At 46.5% G+C, this 15,960-nt stretch overlaps 1 protein-coding gene across 7 annotated transcripts; it reads right to left on the bottom strand.

Annotated features, from left to right (window-relative positions):
* Positions 1 to 2,168: 2,168 nt before the first annotated feature.
* Positions 2,169 to 15,189, bottom strand: LOC135913618 (uncharacterized). Of its 7 annotated transcripts, none has more exons than XM_070537815.1 (10): positions 14,946 to 15,189; positions 14,364 to 14,515; positions 13,461 to 13,607; positions 12,532 to 12,677; positions 11,223 to 11,400; positions 10,203 to 10,303; positions 8,291 to 8,397; positions 6,911 to 7,011; positions 5,827 to 5,915; positions 2,169 to 2,443 (listed from the first exon to the last, which is right to left on the bottom strand). In XM_070537815.1, the coding sequence occupies exons 1-10, from the start codon at positions 15,179 to 15,181 to the stop codon at positions 2,273 to 2,275; spliced, it is 1,428 nt and encodes a 475-aa protein (XP_070393916.1). In that variant the 5' UTR covers positions 15,182 to 15,189; the 3' UTR covers positions 2,169 to 2,272. The 7 variants fall into 7 exon arrangements, with proteins under 7 accessions (XP_070393916.1, XP_070393918.1, XP_070393917.1 ...); XM_070537817.1 differs by having other exon boundaries at positions 5,827 to 5,895; XM_070537816.1 differs by having other exon boundaries at positions 14,364 to 14,512.
* Between the last annotated feature and the right edge of the window lie 771 nt (positions 15,190 to 15,960).

Here is a 15,960-nt window from a genome sequence, read left to right as displayed (position 1 = left end):
TTCTTCCGTCAAAAGTGTGAGCCAAGCTATATATATATATATATATATATATATATATATATATATATATATATATATATATATATATATATATATATATATATATATATATATATATATATATATATATATATATATATATAAATATATATTGTCGCATTTTTTTGCATGCTTGACCAACTCGTTCCTCATCTTTATCAGTTTGCTGCTCGCCGCATGACATAAGCGTGCTCATAACGAATGCTTTCGAGTGGGCGTGTACATGTATAAATACTCCGCTCAGTATAGGCACGGGTGTCTTTCCCGCGCCGATCGTTGGCGGTGGCTGTCCTGTACACCACTGCAGTAGTTTCCCGACCAGGCACAAGGGGGCCCTAGTAAAGGTTGCTCCAAAGATCCTGGACTTCTGTTGCTGTGCAAGCATTGTCACGTTAGACGTGAGTGAGTGAGTGAAGAAACATTTATTGTAGGTCCGGCGAGGACGCGAACTCGTCGCGCACCCGGCTAGTCCCACGTCGGGACCGGCAGGTCTAGCCCACCGGCCCGGTCGCGGGCACGCCGGACAGCCAGGATTTGCTGTGCTAATATTTTAGCCACGTCTAACGTGACAATACTTGCACAGCAACAGAAGTCCAGGATCTTTGGAGCAACCTTTACTAGGGCTCCCTTGTGCCTGGTCAGGAAACTACTGCAGTGGTGTACTGCAGTGGTATATATATATACAGTGAAAGCTCGTTAATTCGAACTTCCATAATTCGAATTTATGGATAATTCGAACTGTCCGATTTGGTCCGGCCAAGCTCCACAGAAGTCCATGTATAAAAAAGTTCGTTAATGCGAACGCGAGCAGGTTCCCTCACGGATAATTCGAACTACGCTCGCCTGGCACACGGCCAGAGAAACGCGCCTACTGCCTACACACAAGGCTGTATTGCCTCCGAAACGGAGAGAACGGCGAGAGAAGGCAAAATCGGAAAATATCTAACCGACGCGGGGTCAGCCAGAAGGCAGCGGCGGCTGCCACCTCTCCATTCTACGTAACCTCCGAGACTTCTTGCCCGTTGCGAATCTCGGAGGCTTTGCAAATCTTGTACAGCTGCTAATGTTGTGCGGAGATGGCACCGCAAGCGCCAAAACACAGCGAATCAAGTACGTCGCAGCTGCGCTTGCAATCAAGAACCAACGAATCAGGGCCTTCGCCGCCTTCACATGTTCAGCGTCTTTGTCTCGGCAGTATTTATCGGTTGTGCACCTCTGTTTTCAGCTTAGGAAGTATCGGCCGTCGCGATTCATTGCGATGGTGTTAAGCCTCGGCTAACGTTTGTTTCGGTGGACATCGGTGGTGTGGCACAGTCGGACCCGGAGCTTCGACTTGAAGATGGCGTGTGCCCGCGGCACACGCCCTCACTTTCTGACACGCCAAATTTCTGACATGCCCTACTGCTTCCAAATCGCAGTGTACTGTTGCTCTCCTTCACTTTCGTTAGTTCGAACTTTCGTTAATTCGAACTGAAGCGGCTTCCCCTTGCGGTTCGAATTAACGAGCTTTTACTGTATATATATACATATATATATAATTTAATGAGAAGTTCTGTAGGTCCGGTGCATAGGTAGATTTAGAAACGAAGGTGCACACTTACGAAAATTGCATCTTTAATGTTTGTAACGTTTCGGCCGTGCTACGGCCGAAACGTTACAAACATTAAAGATGCAATTTTCGTAAGTGTGCACCTTCGTTTCTAAACCTATATATATATATATATATATATATATATATATATATATATATATATATATATATATATATATATATATATGCAGGGCTTGTATATCCGGTGCGCTCCTGAACAACACCTCGCAATGTGGTGAACGCAGTAGTTCAGCGCTTGGATCCGGAACCTCAAAGCCGTGCGACGGTATGCTAACGCATTTCACTCGGATTTGCCGCTGCATCGCCGCGGTTTCTCTTACCCAAGACAAACATTTCACGGAATTCACTGGGAATATAACTCATGACCTCCTAATGTCGTCGCGGCGGTCTTGTAATTCGACTGTGTCACGGCATGTTATCCCTTTTAAGCAAGGACGCGTCAGAAGGGTAAGAGTTTCAGGGCCGGCAAAGAAGCAGCAAGGAGAAAAACACAAGAGAGCGCGGTAAAACCCAAAAGTTGCACTTAGAAATACGTTAGTATGTATTTCATCCTCGGGATCCTCGTATGAAGCACTTCTCACGAGGGTCGCCGTGTTTTTGAGGACGCTGAAATCCGGTGTGTCAGCTGTCTCCTCGCGAGTGGATCCTGGACAGCGCGGTCGCACCTCGTCGTCTTCCAAGGGGGTCTAAACGGTGGTCGCCCTGTGCTTGGTTCTCGTGAGGGAAGCCCGCTCCGCCCACCAGGTCGACGGGCTCAACGTCCAAGAATGCCGCCAGTGCCAGTGCACGTGTCTGTTCGGCAAACAGACGAACGATAAGACGGGAAATTGACGCTTTGGCAATGGCTACGGAGGAGAACAAGGATTTGCGCGCAAACGCAACGCCGCCACATCTGGATTTATTTGCATCGGGATCTGATGAAGACAACTTCAATTGTAGAAACGTAGGTGCTGGGTTGGCGCTCCTCGACTGGTGTGATACGGAGCATGCATGTCTGGCCATGTTCGGGTTGCAAAAATTAAGAGGCACGGTCATGTGAGGCAATCTTCACTCGCGGCCTGCCGTTTAGTTTAGGAGGATTACTGATACGGCACCTGCTGTTTCAAGAAGTGTGCCTTCAGGTCTGTAGAAAGCCGCGCACAAACTGCCTACAAACTCATGCCGCGTACAGAGCCGCCATGTGAATCCTTCGCCTCAGTGCATATCTAAGTGCGTTCAGACCCTGCAGATATCATCATCCTCATCCTCATCCTCATCATCATCATCATCCTCATCCTCATCAGCCTGGTTACGCCCACTGCAGGGCAAAGGCCTCTACCATACTCCTCCAACTACCCCAGTCATGTACTAATTGTGGACATGTTGTCCCTGCAAACTTCTAGATCTCATCCGCCCACCTAACTTGCTGCCACCCTATAGATATAGATATAGCCGCTATAGATATCTTTCAGTATTTTTACATACGGCTCGTCTACACCCTGATTCCGCAATGCCTCCATGACTGCTGAGGTCTCGACTGAATCAAACGCTTTCTCGTAATCAATGAAAGCTATATATAAAGGTTGGTTATATTCCGCACATAGTGTGAATATGGTCTATTGTTGAGTATCCTTTACGGAATCCTGCTGGTCCTTTGGTTGACAGAAGTCTCAGGTGTTCCTGATTCTATTTGCGATTACCTTAGTAAATACTTTGTAGGCAACGGACAGTAAGCTGATCGGTCTATTATTTTTCAAATCTTTGGCGTTCCCTTTCTTATGTATTAGGATTATGATACACAGAAGTCTAAGGTGTCCCTGATTCTATTTGCGATTACCTTAGTAAATACTTTGTAGGCAACGGACAGTAAGCTGATCGGTCTATTATTTTTCAAATCTTTGGCGTTCCCTTTCTTATGGATTAGGATTATGATACCGTTCTTCCAAGATTCCGGTACGCTCGAGATCATGAGGCATTGCGTATGTAGGGTGGCCAGATTCTCTAGAACAATCTGCCCACCATCCTTCAACAAATCTGCTGTTACCTTATCCTCCCCACCTGCCTTCCCCCTTTGCATAGCTTCGAAGGCTTTCTTTACTTCTTCCGGCGTTACCTGTGGGATTTCGAATTCCTCTAGACTATTCTCTCTTCCATTATCGTCGTCGGTGCCACTGGTAATGTATAAATCTCTATAGAACTGCTCAGCCACTTGAACTATTTCATCCATATTAGTAATGATATTGCCGGCTTTGTCTCTTAACGCATACATCTGATTCTTGACAATTCCTAGTTTCTTCTTCACTGCTTTTAGGCTTCCTCCGTTCCTGAGAGCATGTTCAATTCTATCCATATTATACTTCCTTATGTCAGCTGTCTTGCGCCTGTTGATTAACTTCGAAAGTTCTGCCAGTTTTATTCTAGCTGTAGGGTTAGGGGCTTTCATACATTGGCGTTTCTTGATCAGATCTTTCGTCTCCTGCGATAGCCTAATGGTATCCTGTCTAACGAAGTTACCACCGACTTCTATTGCACACTCCTTAATGATGCCCACAAGATTGTCGTTCATTGCTTCAACGCTAAGGTCTTCTTCCTGAGTTAAAGCTGAATCCCTGTTCTGTAGCTTGATCTGGAATTCCTCTATTTTCCCTCTTACCGCTAACTCATTTATCGGTTTCTTATGTACCAGTTTCTTCCGTTCTCTACTCAGGTCTAGTCTAATTCGAGTTCTTACCATCCTATGGTCACTGCAGCGCACCTTGCCGAGCACGTCCAAGTCTTGTATGATGCCAGGGTTAGCGCAGAGTATAAGGTCTGTTTCATAAGGTCTGTTTCATAAGGTCTGTTAGCGCTTTATGGTAAACACTGGGACAATTCACTGGAGTTTGGACTTAATGTAAACCTTAAGAATAGTTAATAAAGGAAAAATCAGACATCCACCCATTCCTAGCAACTGCTACAAAGGAAACCCGTACGGGTTCCTGGAAAGAAAAGTCTCGGAGTTGAAGAAAAATTCGTCCTGGTCCGGGACTCGAACCCGGGACCATCGTCTTTCCGGAGCAGCCGCTCTAGCATTTGAGCTAACCAGAAGTACTACGTCAAACACCTGCCTTTGCTTCGTGTGTTGTCGACAAATTTGTGTTCGCCCTGCCATCTGCTAACCGCCTGGTTAGCTCAGATGCTGGAGCGGCTGCCCCGGAAAGGCGGTGGTCCCGGGTTCGAGTCCCGGACCAGGACGAATTTTTCTTCAACTCCGAGGCTTTTCTTTCGAGGAACCCGTATGGGTTTCCTTTGTAGCAATTGCTACGAACGGGTGGATGACTGATTTTCCCTTTATTAATTACTTCTCTCCACCTTGCGGGTTTCCTCAGAACTACTACGTCAAACACTTGCCTTTGCTTCGTGTGTTGTCGACAAATTCGACTTCGCCCTGCCATCTGCTAGCCGCCTGGTTAGCTCAGATGCTAGAGTGGCTGCACCGGAAAGGCGGTGGTCCCGGGTTCGAGTCCCGGATTAGGACGAATTTTTCTTCAACTGTAGCAATTGCTACGAACGGGTGGATGACTGATTTTCCCTTTATTAATTACTTCTCTCCACCTTGCAGGTTTCCGCAGAACTACTACGTTAAAGAGTAGTTACATGAAACCACCACAAATAATTTCGGTGCCAGGTGTCATGTTGTAGCATTTGCAACATAGAGACTGGCGCGGAACTTGTTTATATTGTCCTTGTAACATCAAGCCCACCTTGAAACGTAGCAGAAAATAAAAAGATACAGGCGTCCATGTGTATGGTAAGTAGCGCTGCTTTTAAATTGTGAAAATATGCACATTTGTAAACGTTACAGTGCATTGCAATGCTTTTTGCGTCAGAAGGGCAAGAATAGAAGAAAACGTTCACGAAAGTACAACTGTCCGTTCATTTTGTCCACCTAATGGCTCGTGTGCCAAACAGTTGCCTGATATTTTGATCTTTGATTGGATATCTCCATTTTACAAAATGTTTATATTCAAGAACCCCTCGTGCCTCATGGCTTTGTTAGTTACCGACAAAGGAATAAAATTTTGTCGTTCAGCTCGATATTAAAAGATCAGGCTATCGAGAGAACAATTAGTGTTCACGAACCTTGACTTATAGTTCGAGAACAAACAAGCACCTAACACAAGATGATGTACAGTATGATGCCATTCGTGACTTACAAGGATGAATCCAATGGTGACCAGCGCCACCAGAGCCAGTGTTCCAGCCAGCAAGAACACGATGAGCATCTCCATGTATAGAAACAGCTCTATAAGCAAAAAGTGACATGTGGCAAGATAGCGAATATTTGGGGTGAATTTCTACAACGCTGTACCGTTGTTGTTTACAAAAGTGCTGCGTCGCTAAATGGATATCGGAGTTTAAAGGACACCTCACCGTTTTCGGTCAGGGCAAGCAGATAATTGGGGTGCATAGGGGACGCCATGACGATCGTGTCTGTAATTTTATGATAAGGTGTAAGGTGCATGTATAGAGGGGAGGGTAAACTACGTAGATAATCGATTTCTTTGTCGAGTAATTGAATGAATGCTAGCATAAATCAGGCAGGAATTAGCCGGGGGAGAGGGTTGCAACAAAAGAGACGGAGGTGAATGATCGTTTACCAGCATGGGGGAAGGCAGGAGAGCAACATTGCTCGCGGGATGTTACTGGTTGAGGCAAACGGAGACAGCCTCTGCGGGGGAATGGTAGCACCTCTGCTTGAACCACTATTTTACAACTTTTACTTCTATTTCTTTCACCTGCTAAACACCTTGCGAAATTTTTACTTTAGAATGTTTCTCAGAGAACTCCCTACAAATCAGTACCTGAAGAAATTCCGAGGGGTCCTGGTGGTAGGCGTGCTTCATGTTAACCCAGTGAGGTTGAAATAAGGCTTGTGGGGCAATTATATGGCAACAACAAAAGCCAACTGCGCATATAACTTGAATGGGAAATATTGTGAGCTAGGATGTGATCTTCGTGTTGAATGTGGTCTGGCTGTTGAAGTGAAAGTACTAGCATGGATAATTGTGTGATTGAAAGTACCAGTACAATATATTCTGTGCAATATCTTGCGCAAATATTAGCGCCGATGCATTTGAATGTTGTGAAATTACAAGTAACAGAGCAAACAGTTCAATGTCAAAACTCAGCATGAGGGCAAACGCTTAACGCGATGAACTGGACTAAGCTTATCATAGCGTGTGCCGCTAGTGTGCGCTCTATAAAGCGTGAGTACAGTGACGGGCAAACGTGTATTACCAAAGCTGAGCCAGTGCTTCCGTGAGGCAATAGATGGCGTGCTGTAGAGCAAATCCGAGGCATTAGGGTCCCCCTTGTACGATCGCACTTTGTACCTATACCTGCGAGGCATCGTAATATCAGTCATGCAGTATCAGATGAGCAGATGAGTACACGCACGCTTTACTTCAATCCTTATATCTGTAGGTGGACGCCAGTCTGCAGAGCTGGTGAGTATGTCCTGAACTGTTCGGAGCGATAAAGTGGTTGACTTAGAAGTGCGTTCGCGCCATTTGCCAGAATCCGCTGCGACTAGACAATATATGTCTTAGTAAGCCTTGCCTGACGGGCAGTTGGTGGCCATAGTCTGGCTTTCTTGACTATGCAGCTGAATACTGCTGCTTTTGGTGAAATGCTGAGTATGGATATACCACATGCCGTCATTATGCAGCATTGTGACTGCTCAGGCTCACCTGAGCGAGGGTGCAAAGGTCGTATATCAGGAAAATGAATTTCATTTTCTATTCCATTTTAAGTTTTAGTCAGCGGCAAGATAGCAGCAACCTGTCTATCTGACGAAATGTTCTCGAGGCACGTCGTCGCAAACATTTAGCCTGCGGTGTAAAGGGCTGAGTGCATAATTTGAGCTGCTTTTGTGCTCAGTGGAAGCATCATGACCTTAAGCTTAATCATATAGCTATTTTGGTGTTCGATATTAAGCTAACTCTGTGGGAAAGCAAGCAATCGAGGTTTTCTTTATAGGAACACTTCGTGGCTACCTGTCTGCGTCCAGGTATACTAATACTTTGGCATTCTGTTCTCTCATGACCACATCTGTAGATTGGAAGACTCATATTGTGGCATTCGTTTCGAGTATTTTGTTTGGCACATTGTGACCGTGGAGCCACTTCCACATTCTTGATATTTATACAACCTAGACGGTGGACTATGGGGAGATACACGTAATCGCATATAAGCGTCTCTGTCTCATCTGTTTGCGGAATAACGCATTTCTTATGTGAAACCAAATAGCCATATCGTATCGTAGGACGGGACTTATGTTCGGGAGCGACGGTATGCGGGAGAAATCCAGAAACAAAAAGCCTGCCATGAGAGAGCAAAATATTATGGCGCTCTGCCTAGCAAGTATATGGTGTTAAAAGCAGCAGGATGACCTGCGCCGCATATTCCAGTTTTGCCGATAGTGGAAATACCACTCGACATTCAATTTTCGTAAATATTAAGCCGAGTGTTAGACGGTTGGACTCGAAGCTTCGTTAGTTCGGGATGTTGTGTGCCGTGGCTACATGTCAATTAACAGCCAGTGTGTACTTCTGTGATGAGAATAAGAAAGGGATATATTCTACAAAACACACTGCACACGTTGTGCTCACATCCCACCTGAGAAACGGCATGAGTCCCACGAGAACGACGGAGGACACGTTGCGTGGCAGGTAGAGTGTAGAACAGGCGCGAGGAAGCATGCTGTCGGAACGGCACCAAGACACCTGCGGTCAGAAAACAAGTGCGGTCGCGTATTTGGTCCAGTACTGGAAATAAGCATTGCATAGGAAGCGCGCAACTTTCTTCCTGCACTTGTTCGTCTCGATGGACACGCTTCGAACATTAGGAAATGCTATTTGGTCCTGCTGTTGCAAGGAAGAATATTTAGAGGAGGTATATACAGAGAGAATGCGTAATGCTATAAGACTGAAGCCGTCGATCGATGCCAGCGTCACTTTATCTTCCTCTTTGCCTCAAAACGTCTTTTCGTCTGGGCACAAAATACAACGTAACACTACGCAACAACTCGGAAGCCTATAATAGACTTAGATGGGCTAGTTGGTTGCTGGCTTGATGGAACATGGGTATACCGGAGCGTTTTGAGGACAGGACACAGAAATAATGCACACAGGACAGTCATTCTGTGTGCATTCTTTCTGTGTCCTGTCCTCAAAACGCACCGTTATAACCATGCTCCATAAGAAGCCCATGTTGATTGCGTCCTGATGGTTGCGTCCAATACCTGCATGAAGACCTATGTCATGGTTCTTCGATACAAGAATTCTAACCGTTATTTGAGTGATATTTTAATAATGTGCGGTGCTCGACATCGAACGTCAAAAAGCATGCTGTAAATATGCGTAGCCATACTTTCTGCTTTGCGCAAGCCTCCGTCGCCAGTCAAGTACGGTGCAGCCTTCGTCCACAGAACTGCGGGAACGCTGTCTTGATCAACCTTTATAGAACTTCTAATTTGAGAATGCGGCAGTGGAACTGCGTGCATCAGTGCATATTTACCGCAGTTGCCAGCTTGATTGTTGCAAAGCTTGGCGGCTGGGCGTTCCGCCTATGGCACGGCGCCACCACTGCTGGGAGTCAGCTTCACTCAACCCCATTTTGGGTACGGCGGCGTTGACGGGTGGAAAGCTCAGAAAGCGATGGACAGCGCACACCATCGGACAAAGTGAGCTGTGCTGTTTATATTATATCATATATCATGGTGCTGCTGAAAGGACTCTCTTGGATTCAATAGCATAAATGATGGTACTCAGGTGTGGCACCAGGGAAGTTATACCTAGCCAAAGAAAGAAGAAGAATAAGCAGTGCCAAGAAAAGTAGAGGCTCATGATTCATGTAATAATAACAAAGCAACAGGTCTGGGCAGATTTCATCTTCTATATTTACAGAGTCGAGCCCCAACATGAAGGTGTGCTCGTGCTCCATGCTTCAATTTGTATTTCAAGATCGAAAGTTTTATACTGTCCATCGAAGCACCGGCCACGCGTGCGTCTTTTTTATGGCACCTCCCCTTTCCCGACACTTTCCTTTGATTCCTTTGCAATTCTTTCGTTTTTAACAAGAATATATTGCTTAGACACTGCGACTGCAACACTGCAAGAAATAGCACGCACTTTCACAAAAATGGTTGCTACGAAGAACAACCTCAACAAAAAATGACTTATGTTCTTTCTTGGCACTTTTTTTCTCTGCAAAAAAAGCAAGAAAAATAAAAGAGAAAAAATAACTTCTTACACGGCAAACGCCTTTGCATTACATAGGAGTAACAATATTATGTTCAGCTTCGGAACTTAGCGGATTAGTGTACTCTGTGTTAGGGCGTGGGAGAAAAAAAAACAGCAGAATTATCAAAGTCTTACCACATGGTTTTGCGAATTGTCAGGCATTAATAGACATACAGAAAAGTACTTCGGAAAGTGCGCGGAGACGAACACTGGCGCATTGTTTGCTCGTATTTTTATGACCCTTAATTTATTGCGGATGAAGGTACCTCGGAAGCGACAACCGGTACCTCAAAGCCGTCAAGTCGCGCATGTGGCCACGTCTTCCAGTTCAGCCGCACCATGGACCACCCCACTGTATGGACGGTGACGTCACAGGGAGGGCTGGGCTCTGTGCACCAGAAAAGAAGGTGAAAGGTGGGAACGCCTAACTTCTGCACATCTATTTTCTTCGTCTACCTAATACGCAACTACATACATTGAAACTGTGGACAAATAACTAGAAGGCGTACTGTAGATCACTGCGAAACACAATTTGTTCGCAGTGCGTGCGTGTTCGCAGTGCGCAGTGTTCTTTTGTGCGTAATCTGTTGCGCACATTTCGGGCGAAATAACCAAAACGAGACATTAAGTAGATGCACACGCCATTGCTGCAGTGCATATTTACAATTGCATACTGGGTGTTTCTAAGTAGAATTTGAGTTATATTTAGAAATAGCTGTTTCCAATTAAAAGGATGGTTCCTCCGTATACGGTAATTTGTTGCTAATTAACAAACGTACGTATATTAACTTTTAATCTATTAGTTTCAGCGGGCCCATCGTAATCGCGAACTTGAAGCGAGCTCTTCGGAGTAGTCATATGAATTTTTGGATCAAGAAAAGTGCGATTACCCGAGGAACCGGAGAATGTCGGCTATCAGAGCGCGCCATTCCGAAACTGGGAGGCTGCAGCGACCGCAGAGCCGCGCCCCTGAAGCAGACGTTCCCTTACGTAACCCAGCAGCGGGCAGCCAGCGTGCAGCGAGGAGCGCCAAGCCACGCGTGACGCTGCCCGCTGTCAGCCGCCATTTGTATCTCATTTTGTAACGGACGCAGGACGCGGCTTCCATACCGTGTCTCAAAAATATTACAAACGGCGCGTTCCCGTTAATTCTAATCGTGTCACTCCTTTACAATTGTGGAGGTTCGCCACTGCCGCTGCTCATGCCAATGACATCCACACTGGATGGTGCGCTGCTCTGATCGCAAGGCATGTTCATACGGACGCCACGCAGCTCCTGAAATTTAGAGGAAAAATGAAAGATGCACCGATTTGCTTCCTGTGGAAGGCGGCCCTGAAGAACGGTGGTCCTTTCTGGCCCCGGTTACGCACCCGCAGCTGTACACTGCCGCTGTACAGGTCGGCTGGCACGCTGAACGAGCCGGAGTTGCCCACCAGTTTCACGCGCTCTTCCGGGCTGCACCGAAGCTTGCATGGTTGGTTTTCCTGGGAGTGAGCGGCGCGAAACCTCACCTCGACACCCAAATTTACTGACTTGTCGAGCAACTTCTGAAAGGCGACAAGAGATACCATAGCTCCCTATGAATCCTGACCACCTGGGGTAGCTTAACGTGCACTTACATATGTTAGCGCATGCCAGAGCGCTTATGTACTCCGCCCGTAACGCAGTTAGGGCCCCCGCGGTCACTAATGCAACACATAATCCCTGGCTTAGCACTTGAATGCTAGTGGGCTACAACGCCGCCTATGATATCAGAAGCAGCCACCGTACTAGACCTGCACGTTTGAAGCTGCACCGCTCTGCGTGGCGGCTTCTGAATGCAGCTGATTCTTCGCACTGTGTAAGTAGCTGTCGAGCTTGAAGAAGGCCAGGAGAATGAAGCGTAACTCACATACGAAACTATAAAGCCCGAACGGATAAGTGTTTTATTGAATCTTGTTGGTGTGCTGCTTAGCACGCGACATTTTACAAGACAACAGCGCTAAAATTAAGTCGGTGTTAGCAGAAAAGGGCAGAATAGAGTGATTATTTGATATGAACTGGTTAACTGAATGACAAATAATTCATTGTCTTTTACGCATTGAGGCGGCAGTGTTAAGGATTTTGAGCTGTTAGTGATGCAGTGGTGTGAATAACCAGGTTTCTAGAGTAGACGGATAAACTTACACCTAAATTGCATGGCACCGGCACAGTTTCTTACCGCGCTCTTCAGGGCGCCTACTCAAAACCCATTCCTACGCTAGAGCTTCTCTTCAATGCAGATGCCAACCATTTGTGATGTTGGGCATATTATTAGTGATGGTTGCCGCCAATAGGAAACAACATTTGTGAATGTGATCCTTGGATCTGAATATTGTAGCAGATGCTTTCAAATTCAACCGTCACATTATTCGCCCTCCTCTAGCCAGTTGATCGAGCCAAGTCGTATTTGGTTATCGCCATGGTCACCAAGCTATTTCTTCAGATGACAAGAAGTGAATGAAACTAACGAAGAGTATTGGTAAAAATGGTTTGAACCGACACAATATGCTGTGATTTCGCTGGCTCAAAGCAATCTGCCACTATGTCGTGCATAATTTTGGTGCCAGCATGGCCGCTTCTCTCTGAGCACTCACCCACGACCAACAGGTGGTGACTCCGAGATGGTATTCACGTGCGGAGGAGTTGCGAAGCTTGGACTCGAGGGGAGGGACGGTCAGAATGCGTCTCCATTCGATCCCAACCAAGAAAGGAGAGTACTCGACGGCTCGCAGCGAGACATCTTCACACAGCATTGAGTGCGTAGAAGTATTAGAAAAAATATGCATGCTCCAACACTAGAGAACTTGACGAAGACAGGGGAACGCACCGGGGCACGGCGCTGGTTTATACAACAAACGCTTTATTCACCAAATGGTAGACATAGAGACAATGAAAAAGGAAATAATCATTAATCATAATGTATTGCACCAACCAAGGTCCAACACGAGTACCTAAGGAAAAAGCTTAGCTGTTCAAGAAATAATTGTACTGGTCCGGGGATGAAATTCAGCAGTACCGTCTTTCCAAGGCAGTCAGATTTATAAGACGGATGTCGCTGATGCTAATGATGATGTGAGTGCACTGGTTAGCCGAGGTTTGGTTTCAAGAAATGTGCAAGAAAATATTGTTTAAGCTGAATTTGTGAAAAATGCGAAAGGTGGAAGTTGGTACATCGACATTTTATTCGGCGGACATATCGACACGCACTCCGCCTGTATTATTTTGAACTGGCTACCTACATGCCATGAATTATATATTTTTTCAATCATGCATGTAATGGAACTGTAAGCAATTGTAGTACTTAGTAGAGGGGCATACCTCAAACAATAATGAAGCGTTGTAAACCCCAGACCTCAGAGCGTTTTTTAAAGCATTTAGAAAGAGGGCGCATGGCTTTGTTTTCTCTTCTCCGTGGTTTCGACAATATTTATCCAACATATTTTAAAGAAATTGAGTGTTGTGGGACTGCAGCGGCACGTTTTCGCCTTGAAGTATGCTTCGTTTCTACAAGTACTTCACTCACCGATTCCCGAGCCCGGCTGCACCCGCGCGCAAAAGGCGCATGCTGGTCCGCAGGCGCCAAACACGCAGGCCAGGTACAGCTGCGGAGCGTCCCGCACATGCCACGGGTAGTCTTGCTCTTGCTCACCGCCACCAATTCTCTTGGCGCCTAATGTGGAAAGAAATATACACTGCGCGGTATAATGCCCCGAATCTGCACCATAAACTATATCAGGGATACCGAGGCAGAGAGCTCCGAAATAATTATGGCCACCTAAACGTTCTTAACGCGCCCCGAAGACCGCTACACGACCGTTTGGAGCGTGACCGCCGCGGCTGCAGAAGCCGTGGAACCATTAGGCGAAATCGTTAACCAAATAAGGCGCAGTGGGGTAGCCCTTTAGCACATCTCATAATAAAACAGTGCCGTTAAGTAGTACTGCCACTTTCTGTATGCGAAAACTAGTGCTGTAGCATTTTTGCTCGGATTGAGGCACAACTTGGTCTTCCCGTAACCTTTCGACAAGCAGATCAGTCCTCGCTAAGGTCATCCCTTCCCTTGCCCGATTATAGAGCATTTCTGGGATTTCCATGCGAATTTGCAAGCTACTTTTTGTGTCTGTCCTCCTGGGTTGGCCTTCGTTTCTCGTATTGCATGACTACTACAAATAATCGGCTGACCACACCCTCAGCCCTATTACAGCCAATATACCAAACAGCTGACAGCAGTAGAAAGCTGGGTAGTATTGAAGCTGTCCAGCCGGGGCTTTGTGACGTCAACTTGTTCTTCTAGTTTTCTCTGTTGCCAACAATTGCAGCACGCTGTATATAGTAGCTCACAGCTTGACGTGCCGTGTGTGCATGATAAATGCCACTTCTCGCTGACCGACCACCATGACCCCATGCCGTCTTAGCCCGTATGTACCGTTGCCGAAGCACTGGAGTCCAGGCGGCCGACGCACGCGACCGCAGGGCGTGCTCCGGCGACGGCAGCGCAGCAGTCCGGGCTCGGCAGCCGCGCAGCGCAGTCCCTCGCTTTCAGGGCGCGCTGTCTCGGGGCTGTGGTCGCCCTTGCTGCTGCAGCGTAAAACACAGCGTACGAAAAAGCGCCTCAACAAAATGGCGAACTGGGAAAGCCAGTGTTCGTGCCGTGCTCTTCAGTCATCTTTGTCCCTTCGCGCTATCCTAACCATAAAGTTAGTGCACGCAATCTCTACGAATATTCTATGGACTCACTGACTGCACTAGACGAGGGCCAGTTAGCACGTGTGAACATTGTTGCGTGTAAATATCAAGGAAGCAAAGCCGAGTACAGTATATGCCAAAGACAACATGTGACTTGAAAATACGAGTGCTTGAATGCATGAAGAAATTAACAACAGTAAGCAAACAACCACGCACTTTCGCATGTTGTGTGCAAATACATGTGTTTGTGGTAATACGCTGTGCAACTCTGAGCTATTCAAACGAGCGTTTTACTGAGCAATAAGAATGCAATGCCGCGTACCTGCGGAGTTTGACGAAGCAGACGCAGTGTGCCGTAGGAGCCGGGGACGCGCCATATGAAAGCGGCACCAGCTGAAGCAGGCCAAACCAGAAAGCGGCCATCTGCATCTGCCGTTGTATTGGAGGCAGCGCAAGTCGCACTGTGTGCAGGCAGGTCTTCCTGCGCCGTCTGCTTTTCGCTGCGGTGCCTTCTTGGCATGCTCGTTGCCGCCGTGGCGATGGCTCACTGAGCGCCATGGGCTTCATCTTCTTCATCTTTAGTGGCTCGATTGCTTGTCCTTCAAACAATGGCACTTACCTACGGTAAAAAATGCCTTCGGTAAGGGGGAACAAAACGACAAAAGCTAGAAAATAGAGAGAAAGTGGCACGAATAATAAAGAAAACGTACTAATTATATAAGAACTGGTACAAGAAAGGCAATATCGGTAACTGTAGAAGTTATTTCAGTAGCAATTATGAATCTTAGATAATGATTTTTATATACGTCTACCATTTGATGGGACCATTGCAAGAGTGATAGCAAAAAAAAAAAACGATGGTCTGTCTATAGACAAGTGCTGAAAGTCTGCAATTCAAAACTTACAGAAGGAACCATGGAAAGTACTCTATCATTCTCTAAAATCCCATCCAGAGTAAATACGCCAAGTTATCAGGTAGTCTGTTGTAGTGTCAAATAGAACTAAAAGGAAATATTTAATCGCGAGAAGTGTCAAAACGCATGGCGACAAAAAATATAGTAATAAAAAAGTAGAACCGGAATATATACTGTTTAGTATGAATTGCGGTTTGACGTCGCGGGCTCTATAGGCAAACCGCGCAACCTAATCTCAGTTCCCTTCCACCCGTGCAACGGTAGGCCGCGTGCGGTGTGGACTGCGGAGGAACAGCGCGCCTAAGAAAGAACACCGTCGCGAGCAGAAGCGGGAATGTGCGCGGCGACGGCGCGCGGCACGTCATGCGGACGAAGATCGCGCCGCAAACGCCAAGTGTATGCAACCTTGGTTGGATCACCCCA

The sequence above is a fragment of the Dermacentor albipictus genome, chromosome 4 (assembly GCF_038994185.2).
Source record: "Dermacentor albipictus isolate Rhodes 1998 colony chromosome 4, USDA_Dalb.pri_finalv2, whole genome shotgun sequence".
Taxonomy (NCBI): Eukaryota; Metazoa; Arthropoda; class Arachnida; order Ixodida; family Ixodidae; genus Dermacentor; species Dermacentor albipictus.
This window is presented reverse-complemented; position numbering and strand designations above follow the sequence as displayed.